This window comes from Scatophagus argus, chromosome 17, assembly GCF_020382885.2.
Source record: "Scatophagus argus isolate fScaArg1 chromosome 17, fScaArg1.pri, whole genome shotgun sequence".
Lineage (NCBI taxonomy): Eukaryota > Metazoa > Chordata > Actinopteri > Scatophagidae > Scatophagus > Scatophagus argus.
The window spans coordinates 11,878,712-11,894,574 of record NC_058509.1 but is presented as its reverse complement, the minus strand read 5'-3'; the positions used below and the strand labels follow the sequence as shown (position 1 = coordinate 11,894,574).

At 39.4% G+C, this 15,863-nt stretch overlaps 1 protein-coding gene across 4 annotated transcripts in view; it reads right to left on the bottom strand.

Moving 5' to 3' along the window:
* Window positions 1-15,863, bottom strand: part of gabbr2 (gamma-aminobutyric acid (GABA) B receptor, 2) — a 166,975-nt gene that overhangs the window by 97,365 nt on the left and 53,747 nt on the right. For all 4 annotated transcript variants that reach the window (XM_046417964.1, XM_046417962.1, XM_046417963.1 and 1 more), the window contains one exon: window positions 15,051-15,188. In XM_046417964.1, the coding sequence (XP_046273920.1) occupies window positions 15,051-15,188 (138 nt within the window). The remainder of the gene's footprint in view (window positions 1-15,050; window positions 15,189-15,863) is intronic.

Here is a 15,863-nt window from a genome sequence, read left to right as displayed (position 1 = left end):
TCATCAGATCACCATCAAGTCAAACACAGTCAGGGAACCATCAGTGTATATATATGTTTATATAAGCACATATTTTGCTGTAATTGCTATATTTAAGAATCAATATGTCAACATGTTCATATCAGCCATCCAAGTGGAAAGTTAACCTAAACTATGTCAATACTGCCTCAGCATGGCACAAGAACCACCACACATCACACATGTGGGTGCTGGTCTTACAGCCCTGCAAGTGAAGGAAAATTAATTACCAAGGGTCTGAGTCAATCAGCCATGGATTTTCAATTACCCATCGAATAGTGGCCATGAAACAGCTTCGGCTGTGAAATATGCTGCAGAGAGGTCTGAGAAAACAGGAACGGGTCTGGGGATTCATTTCGATGAACTGCCCTCAACACAGGTTGAATTTTTCATTGACGGCATCTGATAGCATCTGGCCTTTACTGAGGAGGTTCACTCTACTGGGCAGGGAGACAGAAATAGAGAGAAACAAGAAGTGGTTGAGAACTTGCCATAGGGGTGATGCAAACTCTGTCCAGCTATACAAAACTCTCTCTCTTTCCTTCTTGGCCTCACTCCCTCCATCTTACCTCACTCTCTCTGACTTTTCAATTTCCAGAGACCTGGAGGGGCTAGAAGGGTAGCTCAGAGAGAACTGTAAATTTCATCTCCTGTGTTGTGTCCATCTCCTGGGTTGCAAGGGAGACACGGTCAGGTTCTGCAGTGGGCTGGCACTCATACAAGTGCCAAGAAAAACCCCTGAGCAAAATGACACCAAAGACTGAATACCACTCAAAACACCAGGTTTTCCAGGGCAGTGTTGCAAAGAATGGAGCTGTGCTAAACAGATGATGGAATACTGAAAAAGATGTTCTTCTTTTGATCATGTGATAGTTCATCGGTTCATCATCAATGACAAAACTGACAAAACTAGGAATTTCTCAAATGGGTGCCGAAGATTATAAAGTACCATAATGGCACTTAAATGTTTGAGGGAAGAAGTTGACCTCGCTGATTTGGTGGCTTTGTATTTTGGTAAACCACTCTAATGATACTGGCATTTATGGAAGTACACTGCTAGATTATTTAGAAGATACAGTGGCTGAGTTAAACAAAAAGACTATTCATTAGATCATCAGTATTCTCTGCGAAGAATGAACATGTTCTAAAGATTATAGCCCTCATTCAGAGACAAAGGAGATCTAGCTACATGCTAATGAGGAGAACTTTACTCCCATAATCTGCAAATATCCGTTTAGAAAAGTATAGGCGTGTGTTCAAGGGTTCACTGCTTGCTTACCCCATAATTATACCAATTAAGCTGATTACTCCCACTGTTCTCTGCCGGTGGGGGAACAGGAAGTAATGCCACAACAGAGCCTGAAATCAAAGTTTACCTCTGCAGGATAAACACCCAGTTCAAAAAATATCTATTCAGGGCCCCCTGCTCACTCGGTCTCTTCCAGCCTGATGGATCAATGAAAGCAGGTGGGAGAGTTCAAGGAGGAGGGAGTCAGTATGGATAATGGGGGGAAGAGGGAGTTGTTCAGAAAACTAATCGATGGACAAAATAAATATTTCACTCTCACGAGCAATCCATTGTTGTCTTTTGATAGCCACTAGGAATTTTATCTCGCTCTCAAATTGTGCATGCTAAATCTCGCACACTTCCCAATGCTACAAAAATCACTCTGGAATAGATGAGAGGAAGCACGTTAAACAGAAACTAGCTCTGATTGGCCTGCTGATCTTGAAGTTTGAATTGGGTGTCCTCACATTTTTCTGCACCAACGCATCAAACGCTTGTGTGTGTGGTTTCTGGAGTGTGTCCTAATGACACAGAAAATGTCAAGATTATTACTGGCCAAGTAGTAATGTGTGGCTGGCTCTGGATTTTCGAAAGTGTAAGTGTGTGGGTGAAAAAAAGAAGAAAGTGCCAGTGGTTACTTTCAATTATGTCCTTATTCATATTTAATGGTGTTTATTGGAGCTTAAGGTCAATGCTGGTGTGTTTATGTGCGTTTCCTAACACTGAGGGAGGCAGCCGGCACCCTGCTGGTAAGTCTGTGCTGTCTCTTTAAAAATGCACACCGTTCCACCACAGGAAGCAATGACCCCCCTAGGCCTTAACCTATTGAGCGCTAAATATCAGGTAACACAGCCAATGAAATTCAACATCACATGATCTTTCTTCTCCCACACAACCTTCTACAGTGAGAACACCAGACTATCTGCCTTATTTAATGAAAGAAATCTATTTAGGATCAATGGAAATTTGGAGCACTCTATTGATTTCCTGTGCACATGTGCACAAGTTTTAGCCCAAGGCATACTGTATGAATTATACTGTATATCCAGATGAGTTGGCTGTGATGGATCTTATTTCAACACGGAGATTCATTATGCAAGACAGGAAGTGGTTTGAAAGGCCAAGGACCAGATAGCGTGAAAGGAATTTGATACTACATCAGCTTTTAAGAAGATGAATAATTCCCAGAATTTTACTGTGATGGAATTCCAAGGTACCTGCATTTAATGCCTGATTTCATACAACTGAGACTTAAAAGCACTGTCTTCAGTTTATGCAAAATTACAAGTGCGGGTGTTCAGACAAGCACCACAGGACACCTTTGAACTGAAAATTAAGTATCACCCTCTCAACTGCAGGAGATGGTATTAAAATTGGATTGAACTTACCAAATATGAAGCTTTCAGTGGAAAAAAAGAAGTAATCAGTATCCAGCATATGAAACACCTAAAAGAAGAATGTAAATCTAAAAGAGGATAATATACATATTTGTGATTGTTTTCTTCTGTAATCAAGAAGTATCCTCTGTGTGTTCTGTTTCATCTGCTAATGCAGTTCAAGGAGGATTGTAGGCTGGAGCCTCACAGAGCCAGACTGGTAATCTCTATTATCAGTGCAAGATTTAAGATCTGGGGTAAAAAACAACATAATCTGTCTGGTCAGACCAATCACTGTATGTGACAAAACTTTCCATTTTCCTCACCATCAAACACTGAAACCAGACACTGTAAATATATAAATAAAGCATGAATCTGTAACTGCAGAAGTTACCTCTTCAGATACGTGGAACTTTTGGGGTATTTAGTTTTCTAATTCCACTTCTCCATATCAGCTCAGTTTATGGTCTGTTTGACCAGTCAAGTGTTGGTTCCTGTAGATGTCTCAAGGATGAAGAGAACTATGTCTCTGCGTAAGATCCAATCCTTCTTCTCAGTGTACGCAAAAGGAAATCTGCTATTGTTCCACAACAGTTCATAAAACTTTTTTCCAGTAAAAGCTAATTTCAAGACTCAGTTACATTATCAAAATGTACAAGACATGCAGTAGTGAGGCTGTATGACGAGAAGCAGTTCTGATGCTTTTGGATGTAGAAATACCCAGTACTCCTCAAGTCAAACACAAACTTGCTTTTAATACCAAGGGTATTTATATATTTAAAAGTTGGTACAAGTTGAGAATGCATCTATCTAGTCAGTGTATGTGTGTGTGTGTGTGTGTGTGTTGTTTTACAAGAAGAACACACTACATGCACATACTGTGCTTGGTGCCGATCGACGAACAGTCTGCCCCACTTTCTCATTTTTCCTTTCGGCAACCTGTAGAGCTCAGGGGTCGTGGGATAAGTGTATGTATACATGTGTGTGTGTGTCTGTGCGTGCGTGTATATGCACCTGTGAGGCTATTTTCACGTGTATATGCATAAACTGTATATAAAGGGTGTGTGCGTGACAGACAGAAAAGTTCAAGGGCAGACAAATTCCACTACTAATGAGCTAGCTGTGCTGCTCTCTCTGCTTTGTCTCTCAGGCCCTCCTGCTCACAAACCACTAAAAGGTTTGAATTAAAATTTTAAACAGAACTGTGCCGCGCAGACTGCATCTCAGGACATTTATATATAAAAACACTTGACATAACCCAAAGCACTGTGAGTCATATAGTTTCTGTGCCTGTCTGTCACGTCAGTAACACTTGCTATGTCCTTAAAGAGCTTCAGCATGAAACAAAAGTTCCAAAGGTACTCAACAGTGAACAATTGTAATGTTAGGTTTCATCTAATTTCAAGTATTACTTTGTCTTTTTAACATGTACTTGTTATACACCATTGCTGTTACAGCATATAAGTCTATAATGTTGCGTAGTTTTACAGCATTTGGAGTTAGTCGCTATTTCAGTGGACAATCCTGCACATGGACTGCATTGTGAATTAAACACACTGCAACAGATTCACTATTTAAAGACCAAACTGTCAAGCAACATGTTTGTAGTACTTAAGATGCTCTGTTTAATATCACACCAGCTAAGGGTGTGTTTTGAGCAGCTGTGGTTTTACTAATATTTTAAAACACTCCCTATGTGAAAGTAAGCCGCACTCTGCTAAATGTGTCATCCTTTCCCTGTCAGATTTAATGTATACTGTACACACACTGTATACCATATTAATTTATTGAAGGATAGAATACAGACAAGGCCTGCTGTATGATGATTTAAAGGTTCTATATAAAAAATTCACTGCCTCTCGAGGTCGTACCAGCATCACAGACCAAAACAAATGGGCATGTCTGCCCCAACCAAACCAATGATCAACAACTCTGGTTTTGATGAAGTAATTCATCAAGTTAGATGTGTAAATACTCTGGCTCTACATGCTGTATTTCTCTACTATACATTAGTAACATATACAGTTTAATATGCAGCTATTTCTTTGATCTGCTGAGTGATCTAAATGCATGTAATGTGATTATTTGCTTGTTAGCTATCCTACTAATGCTACCTACATAAAACATCATATAAAATATATTTTAGACAACCGAAGTTTGATGTTTCAAGCTGAATGCTGAAAGTTTTGAAGGAGAGAGGCAGGAGCAGAGCCACAGCTTCTGGTGGAGCTACAAGTATTTCCACTGTGTGGGGTCAATAAACGCAAATAATGATACTGAATCGGTATTTCGCATTCTGCCCTGTGAAATACCCTGCCTCTCTTGTTCATATCATGTTAATGTGTTTCACCTTGTATTCTTAAATTGTTCTATTTTCTACTTTAATTTTCGAACTCTAGCAGCATTCACAGTGGAAAGCAAAGGAAGAATTTAATTGTGCAGAGAACATGTTTCTTCACTGTGCATATGACACTTTGAATCCTTGAATCTAAATGATTCCGCGTTCAAACGTGCACGAGTAGTCTCTCTCTTTGTAAACGTGAGAAGGGCAAACAGATAATGTATAAATGTTCAAAATCTCATACACTGAACCTTTATTGGTACCATGAAAAACCTTCAACACTGACATTTGAAAAAAATCCATTTTTATTTAACATGAAGAAACTGCTGTCATTTTGAATATGCGCATTATGATACCAATTTACATGGAAATGTGAGGCTGCAGCAAGAAAGCAAAGATAAACTCTTTGACAAATGTCAGATCATAATGCAGCAGCAAGCATGACAGTTTATAAAAGCAGTTTCGTAGCCATGTCTTTGTGCACTTTGAAACAGTACAAGCCCCCATCTCTGCCAGCTTCACCACGCTTCACCACGTCTTCACCAATTATAGCAATTTCCACTTTGTGTGCCCAAGGGTTTCTGTGGCCCTTTGAAAAGGAAAACCCCTTTTGTTACAGGAGAGATTGAGGGAGGAGAAAGAGGGAAGAGGGTTTGAGAGAAAAGGATGAAGAGCAAGTGATTTGACGTAAAGAGAGAAAAACATGTCAGCAAGTGCAAGCCTGCGACAGTCTGCATGTACAGCTCTACTTCTGCATCTGTGCATGCACAGGCATGTTCATTTATCCATCTGAACAATTGTTTGTCTGCCCAAGTCTGAGCTTGAGTGGCACAGCTGTTCAAAGAGGACACCAACTGGCAGCCAGATTTGTGATTTGAGAAGAGAAAAGCTGTCTGCACACTGTTCACTGTTTTTGAAAAGGAAAAATAATTCTTGATACCCACATGAAATTTTCCTACTGGCCACAACATAGAAAAAATAAAAGCACTCAAACCACATATCTCTATAATGACACTTCGGAGAAGACAAAAATCTATTTTGGCTATGTTTTGTTTAGAAAAATATCATGTGTTTACATGAATTTAACAAATTACAAATACAAAAAGGAATAGTAATATTTCTGTTACTGTCCCTAATTATATGCTCTGGAAGTACAACAAGGACACTTGTACTAACAGTAGTTACAGAGGCTGGTGAGCATCTTAACCACAAGACCAGGACCCTCTTTTTCTACACTGTCTATGAAAAACAAAGAAAATCAGATTAAAATGATATGAAAATGTGAAAATCATGTTAAAATCTAATCTACAGTACTGCTTTTTTGTACATTTATAAGCAGTATACAAATATTTAATACATGTTTTATAGTAGATTAAAGGATATTGTGTATAGTGTTAGTGTACTGTATTTATGGAAACTGTAACTTCTATGAAGACATATTTCATATTATTACAACCCCCTATTTCCCCTTTGGGGATTAATAAGGATTGTCTTAACTTTGTTTTACTACATTCAACAAAAATAGAATCGCAACGTTTTTGTTTTTGAGCCCATTTTTCATGCTGAAAAGCGCTGAAATAAAAGAGCTAAGATTTTTTTCTGTACACACAAAAGACTTTCAAGCACAACTTTCACCTGACAGGTGTGAAGCATATTCTGAATGGTCCTCATTTACTTAATACTACAGTTTCTGGAGCGGGACATACCCTACACTTTACATGCACTGCAAAATAAATAAATAAATAAAATTGAAAATTGAACTGAATGAAAATTAGCCAAACTTGATAACAACATGCCTGGTACTGGTTGTCTGTGGTCATACATGCCAATCAAAGTGGTGAACTGACCTCTTGAACTTTCCAATCTGAAGGCCACACTGCCATGACAGAAGATCACAAGAACACCTAAATAAATTTCATTTATTTTTTTCCTCCACTAAGATCACTGCTTTGTAAGAAAATAATATCAATAAGTTGGGTAACTTTTAGATCAGAATTTAACTGGAATTTAATTGAGAAACTCTGAGAGAGCATCAACCCTGAAGCACTGCTGCACAAATAGCGGACAGCTTGGAAAACAGTTACAGTTAGTGCCACGTCATTACAAAAATATAAACCAAGAAAACAAACATACATACACGTATGCCCACATTCAGACAAGACAGAATTTTGTTTTTCCATATTCATGTCCACTTCTACTGTGATTATGTCTTGAGAAACTAAACTGCCTGAAGCTAGACATTATTCATCACCACTTATCATACTGGACTACATTTGCAGCCACAGACTAAAAGAGACGTATTGAATGACTGCACCAATAGGGAATGAAAATAGCAGTGAGCTCAGTATCAACCTCAAGGAGGCTTAACGCTTCCGCATTCTGATGCCCCGATAAAGTGAAAAAGGATCGTGTAGGAGGAGAGAGAGACATGAAAGAGTGACAAAGAGGAAAAGGACTTGAATCGAGTAAGGAGGTGGAGGGAGTGTTCAAGCCTTTCAGCCTGGTTCTGGTGTTCATTACACAAAAACTTTGGTTGTAAGATGGTTTTACCATACTGGCAGTTCAATAATACTAAACAGTTCAGGCATGTGTAGGTAGCACGATAAGTACAGCCATCACGAGCTGTAAATGACTGTGTAGGTAAACGCTTTTTGAAGTTAAACCATTTTTTCTAGTGTAGTTTGCCAGAGTGTCAGTGTGAGCGTTTGTCTGCTGTTGCGTCTGTATAAGGCAGCTTATTTTGTTAGTGCACATGAGTACTGACGAGGAAGACAAGGAGGAGCAACATAAAGGATTTAAAGTCTTTCTCTCTTTCCATTTCCTCTGCCTCACCCACTAAGCTTGTCCTCATCTTCCTTCTTTCTCTCTCTTTTCCTCTGTCTCTCCCTGAAGAGGAGTTGATGTTTCAGATATTAGTGAGCTGTGTCAGACAGTTAAACCGCCCTTTATCGATCCTCTAAGCTTCACTCTTTCCAAGCAGCCGTTATGGTTTTAATGGCTTGTAATGGAGCCGGGTCCTCTTTGATGTCCAATTGCTCAGCGAGTCCGCCCTTGTTTTTGATATCGTTTCAAAGGATCCTACTAATGCCGGCCTCAGAGAGGACTGTTTCCGACACGAATTTCTGGGTCGATGAGGTACTGAGCCCTGTGATTCTAAAATGTCCCTGTATTGGGGAAGAAAAAAAATCAGAAGAGATGAAGGTGGGCGGGGTAGAGACAGTCTTTCGGGGTTTTGTGAAAGCTCGCTGGCGACATAATTCTGTGATGGAGATTAGATGAAGCTTATTCAGGCATTACTGAAAGATAAATTGATTCACTCAGGTCTGAACATGACCTACAGATATTAAAACACACACACATGATCATCAGTAATTGTTTTTTACTGTTAGAATTAATGAATAATTCAACTTCACATAAACAAAGTTTTTTCTTTGGTATCTCAGATGAAATGTATCTATATATTACATGCTGCAAACATGCAGGATAAGTCCTGCCAGCACCTGCCTCCCACTATTCTTCAAATTGTATTTGTCTGTTGTACCTAATCTATTTTTCCTTTAGTTCCTTTACTCTTCACAGTGTGCCTCCAACTGCCCTTCTCTTCCCTTACAGCTTTTCAGTTATGATTTGTTCCTGACTCTTCTTCAATGAAAAAATATCTTGCTTGATTCAATATAGCAAATAATTAGCTCGATTAGGAGAACATGTTTTGGCCCACAAAAAACAGAGCCTGAGCCCCATTTATTACAGTAAAATAATTTCAAATAGAGATGTATAAAAAATTCAATTTAGCATAAGATTTTCTTGCTTAAAGCTTTGTTTTCATATATAAACTGAAAGATGTATGTGCCCTCTTCAAAGTGCTACGGACTCTGTGAACTAAACAAAGAATATCAAAGCCCGTAAAACCCCAAAGGAGAAAAGAGAGTAGAATGTAAGAAGAACTAAGATGTGGGGCCACAAAAAAACACAGATGTGTGTGTGATAAAGTTTGCCAAACATCAAAAACAAGCTTGAACTATTAAAGTCTAGCTTGTTTATTGTTGGTGGCTGGCAGGTCCTGCACCATCATTAGTGCCGTGAGTATGACACACTGATTTTCTTTTTCTTGCCCTCCTTCAGAAAACTACTATGGTACTCAAATGCAGGGGGGGAATTCAGCATGTATTCATCTTGTATTCCTTTTGAATATAGCTCACAGACCTGGGTGTCGAGAAGATGTGTCAGTGGTAAAAAGAAAGAATGAGAGACTGTTTCTATTTGTTGCTTCTACTTCCTTGGGAAGAACAGAAACAGAAAGATGTTCCATCGATGCTCGTGTTCTTGAATTGAATGCCATTTATTCAATATGTGACACCAACAGTTGCAACCCGCTAACGGCTTGTATTCAAACAAACATTGCTAATTAGCTAATTACTGTTTCCTGTCAAATGGCATGCATTCGGTACTACGAATAGGTACAACAGCGTGCGTGAGCACAGCTTTGCAGTACATGCTGGTGTATTCTACAAGTCCAAGCAGCATTCACGACCAAAAAACTCTGATTAAGACACAGTACAGCATATAATTAATATTTCCTTCTGTCTCTTTCTGCCTCTTTTTGCTTTCAGCAATAAAAGATAGAGAAACTATGACAGATTCAATGAGAAAATATTGAAATTAAGAGGAAGTCTCCCCATTTTAACATCTGCGCAGCAGGCTCATTTGTCTGAGAATTAGCTTTGCTTTAAATGTCAACACTTGCCTTGTTTTACTTCGTCAGTAGTCTGTCACAGAAATATGTAAATGTAATTCACAACCCATAAAAAGGATTCTGAATCGTTCTCCCACTCACTTTCCAAATGGTACCTCGACAAATATGAATGATATAACAAAATCAAGTCTCTGTCTATTAAAAAGCGATGGTGACATCAAGTGCTTCTCCAGCCAGATTGTGAAATAACATTAATCTAGAGTGTGACTGGTTTGGGTTTCCCATTTCCCATGGGTCTTGCCGAGAAGCTTTGCGACTGTATGAAAATCAGGCCTAATTGCTAAAGCATCCTCTCTTTATCCCTATGGTCCTGTCCTGAGTCACACTCACAGAGAGTGTCTGTCAGACAGACACAAGAGGGTCAGACATTAATCCACAGGACTGCACCTTGTACTTACTAAACGTACAGTAGATAAACACACATACAACCAAATATGAATATAAATGGTTTAAAGGAGTCACTTTACCTTTGGAGGATGGTTTGTATAACCTTTAGTTGCCCAGAGAGCAATAGAAGCACATACACACACACACGCACATACAAAGAGAGCACAGAGGCACATATTACCTTTAGACATAATGTTGGTTTATGATGATCTATTGTGATGCTCACACCATCCTTGTCCTTGCACTCTGAGATTTCAGCCTAAACTTTGAAAGTCATGAAATATTGATACAGTACACAGGAGGATTTGACGTAAGTGAGGCAGAATACTGCAGTGCTTGGCATCGCATGTTTTATTGAAGCATCCAGGGTAGCACTCAGGGAGAGTGAGAAAGAGAAAATGGGGGTTGGGGGGTTGGGGGGGGACCCCAAAGAGTTTGTGAAAGCTTCAAAAATGAGAGGGAGAGAAAGCAGCACTGGAAGGATGCAACTTTGCTGTCCCTAAATTGCCTGATTTAATGAAGCATCAACAATCAATACAGCAAGAAGAAAAATGGGCATCACATTCAGGTAAATATTAGCTCTGTGGACAGGTCTCGACTATAATATATATACCTCAAGAAGGCGCATCCACTTGTTCCTCCTCCTATCTGACTTCATTATTTAGTGTCCCTAAAAGATAAATGAATTGGAGGTTTGATGCTAAAGTTTTGTAAGCTTTTCTACCACGACACAAGTATCAAGACTACGGCACAGGAAAACAAGGAACCAGAGTGCCTGATCTTTTAGTCCACATTTCCAAATATTGAAAGTCATATCCATTCCTTTTTCTAAAAAAAACTCAAAATTGAAGATAAATATCTTCCTCTTTAGCGTACTGTTTTAACTGTAAAAAAAATGAACGAATAAGAATAACTTCCTTGTACAATGGAAATCCATCTCTACAAATGATCAGCTTTGTAGGAATAATGTTCTCTTGTCTTCTTCCAAATTACAAGAGGCAAAATGATCTGGAAGCATAATTTTTCATTACACACTTGACATGGCTGAAAATGAACAGTGCCACCACTGATAGGCCTAATTGGTGAGCCAGAAGGGCAACTGGTGAGCGGGTGGGCTGGGGCTATTTCCTGGCACTCAATCAGCCATTTAAAGGAACCAATGACACCAATGCAGTGGAGAGGAAAAAAAAGGAAGTCTTGTAGGTTGAGGAACAGAGCAAAGAGAGTGAAGCATGTGGACTGCTTACCTGTGCCAGTGAGCATTTAAAAAGCTTGCCAAAACCTTTCTGGAGTTATGTGATATCATGGTGAGGAGAACACAAGATTAATCACAGACCAAGATGGCTGCCAAGAGGATGGCTTCAACATTCATTGTTTGGTGGAAATAAAAACACAGCAATCAGAGGCATTTGTGGTTGATGGCAGCTCACAAACACAGCTGCGTCTTGCCCTGTTTTTTTGAATTTCAATTTTATGCTATTACAGTCTGCTACTGTCTGTCTATTCCTCCGTCATTCCCTAAATCCGCTCCTCACCATCTGTCCATTGGCCATGGTAGCATTCTTATCCACCATTTTAATTTGTTTGGGCAGTCATTTTAGCACATGTACAGTACTGTGTTACACAAATGTGATTGCAAGTACAGAGCAAAGCAGAGCTGCTTAGGAGAGTAAGACAAAGGAGCCACTTCAGCAGCACCACAACATGACATCAGTCACAAACAGGTCAATCCTTTCATACATACAGAGATTAATATTTTGCTGGGAAACTGATCACTATGATATGCCATCTGTGCTTACCGCTGATCAATATTATTTTATACACCACACTGGCTTTGGGTTTGACAACGTTGTGTTATGAGATTATATTTCAATTCTTTTAAAAAATGGACACATTTCAGAGGGTGAGAGATTGAGATTTTGACAATGCCAGACATCCTCAGCAGAGTTGGTGGAGGTGTTATGCTGGCAAAGTCACACATGAAAAAATCCGGGGGAAAATTCTGTCATAATAGAACTGTTAAACAGAAATTGGAAAGTAATTTATACTGAAGACATCCTCAAACTTGCATCTTATAATAATTTTTTGTATTGCTCACACAAATCACAATCTGACAGAGTAGACAGAGATGACAGAATAAAGAACTGTGGCTGTTTTACTGTTTTCCCCATTGTTGCACAGCATTTTATCCTCTTGTAGAGCACAAGTGGACAAGCTGGCAAGGCTTTGGAAAACTAGCCTAATGATTCCACCTGTTTGTAATAAATAGAAAGTTGGCTATAGGCTTTTTGTACACAAATACGAGCATGGATCTTTCTCTTCAAAAACCATAGAGCATAGATTATAATGAATGGGTATGCAGTAGGAGTTTATTTTTGTTAAGCCTTTCAAAGCTGACTTCATTAGGCATCAACACTGATTGAAAGCTATTTTTATGGACGTATGATTAAGCTTTTTCCAGGAGTGCTTGTTCTCTCAGCTATATCTACTGTAGATAGCATCTGTAAGCTCCCCGTTTTGATGTGGAAATGATGAGCTTGTTGAGCATGGCCCATGAAATCACCATGAAAAATTTCATGTTTCCTTAAACACCAATTTAGGTTGCAGGGTGGTTCAAGAAATGCCCTTCCTTTCAGTCCCTCTCTTCACTGCCTTCTTCAGACAAAAGCATTATTCCAGCTCGGGGCAATGGCTAACTACCTCCCATCACAGCTGCTGTCAAAGCACAAAATTGTCTGTCTCACAAAAAAAGAATAATAATAAAAAAAACTGCATACAAGTACATTCACACACATATACTGTATATAATTACATGTACAGATTCACATTCACACACATTAAACAGGAACAAATGAACATTAATGGACTCAGAGATGGAGCAGACAGGCTCAGGTCAACAATCTATCTGGGAAGAATGAGGATCAACTAAACAGAAAGGTGCCACCTCACGGTGCATTTATCCTCTGGTGTGTTGTTTACATCCACTGACGTGTCTCTGCAGATTTCCAGTGCACAATATAGTTACTCGGTGAGTCATACTCTAATGAGGATGTAGCTCCCGTCTGCAAAGACACCTTCCATCTCAGAAAACAGTAACCTAAGCTTCTGATACTGTACCACACCTGATATATCCCAACACAGAACACGTAGTAGCACTCGCACTTGTTTATAGACAAATGCAATGGCAGATAATTACGTCTTATGTTCTACTACCATATACTACCATACTCTTATACAAACACCTGTTACAACATGGTGCTGGACAGCTACCTGATTGGAAAATATCTTTATACAGTGCCCTTAGACCTACACACCTGCTGGCCTAAAAAGCAACACTTAACCTTGGCCATCAATACAAGTGTGTTTTCTAAACGCATCTCCTTAAAACACACGTACATTCCAGGTGTTTTTTTCATTTGTTCAAATATACATTTTTTCCTTAATCACTTGCAGTGTCAAAATTTGTATTTGGGTTCACGCTGGCATGAGTTTGTTGGTGTTGGTCTGTGTATTAATAGTGAAAAGAATCTGGTTGGTTAAGTGCTCTGGGGAACACACTGTGCCAGGCAGAGTATTTTGCAGAGCAGGAGATTGCTAGTGCACTTTTCGCAGGTAATCACAGTCAAACAAATCAATGAACACAGAGAACACATACATACAGACACACACAAACCACACAGATGGCACTTAAAATTCAACAACAGCTTGAATTACTCTTTCTAGACTTAAAACTTTACCTACTAAAGAAAGTGAACACAGAAACTAAAACATTGCTCATCCTTTCATTCCCTTCCTGATGATCTTTCCATTCTTAAGTGACCCTGACAAAAAAGCGAGCAAAAAGGAACACGAAAAGCAGCAGATTCACAGTAAGTGTAAGCTGAGGAAATATGCCATGTAATGTGACATTCAATTCAAAATGCAATCTTTTGAACTATGCCAGCTCTTCCAAGCACAAGCTTCACTCCTTTTTTATCTACTGTGCCCAGTAACCTTTGTAGGGTTCGCAATAAATGGAATGTGTTCTTTGTAAGGAGGCATTTCCCCTCTTTGGTGATGCAATACAGTAACACAGAGAAACTGCAAGAATTGACTCCAAGGTTCAAAGGTTTCCCAGGTGCAAGAATCACTGGTGTTAAATGCTTACAGCAAAAAAAAAATGTAAACTCGACTAATTTAATTGCATGAAACGCCATTCAGCAAGCAAGAGTGTGATTTAATGTTCAAATCTATTAAATGAATGCCTTGTAGGTAATTAACGTTGACTGGACTGAGTAGTACACTTTTATTAGCTCATACCAAAGACAAAACACCCCCAAAACACACGCTCAGCTAAATCACGTATGCCACATCACACAGCATGTCACTTTACAGAGAGTTGGTTTTATAATTTGATAATATATTTTCCTTCATAAACAAATCCAGGAGCTTATCAGAAGATGGAAGCTCAATTTTTTAACTAATTTCAAGTATTGTACTGTACAATGGGTTGTTGTACAGCACAGCAATGGCCATTTTGATTGTAAAATGAAGAAGGATTCTCTGGATTAGAGCAATGTCAATTAGACATTCACCCTGGCAAGGTTAATGAAGGATTAAGCCATGAGTTGGGACCCTCATGAAAGCTTAGGACCTCTCTGCACACCACAGCGCTAAAGGACAAGAAATTTGGGAAACTCAATTAAGTGGAGAAACCAGGTTTTCTGATTATAAAGCAAAAAAGAAGAATCCTTAGATCATGTTTAAATCCAGTAGTACACAAGGGTTTATTTAATCCTATTCATTTCGCCACCACAACAGCATCTCAAGTTTACGAACACTGTACATGTAAGTTATGCACTACACACACACACACACGTTCGATGACATATACAGTACAAATCCTACCTGCACCAGATTCCAGCCTTCCAAGGATTCTGCGATGATGGAGGTCACAGAGGGGCAGACGCCACCAAAGATCATGAGGTGTTTGGGACCGTAGCATATGGCATCAAAGAAGGCCCTCAGCCCCTTTGCATTGTCACACTGCAGAAACAGAAAGCGGTGGAGAAAGTTTTTGATAGTTTGAGATGATAGTTGAAAAAGTATATAGGCAAAATTACTTGACACCATAAATCAAATCAATCAGTAATTAGCAACTGTAAGAGAAAAACTGCTGTGTGCACACCGTTAAACCTCGACATACCGTAGTGGATGCACCACAAGAACTGCAAACTCACTAGTTTACTGTAACATACACTGCTAATGAAAAACGATGTGACATTTAAATAACATTTAACTTGTTACACTCTCTGAGCGCTGTGGCATATGCTTACACACATTAATTGCAGCCTTGTGAGCGCATGCTTTGAAAAACACCATGTAAAACAATGTTTCTCACAGGCTGCACAATGTCCCCCCCTCTGCTCTGATCCAGTGCTGCAGAACGCAGCCATTTCACGTCACTATGGCAACCGGAGGAAAAGAGTGTGCGAAAATGGAGAGAGGGAGAAATGACAGAAGACAAGAAAAAAAAGTGTAGGTGCCTATTGATTGCTTCATGAGCTGGTAAACTGGTTTTGTTGTGATTCCCTTCCAAAGTTTGTAATGATATTCCCATCAGCAGTCCCACCCCAACCACAGACACACACACCCCACACACACACAGTCCCAACTTCCACTCATTTCAGGATGTGCTTCTGTGTGTAGCTGACAGATAGA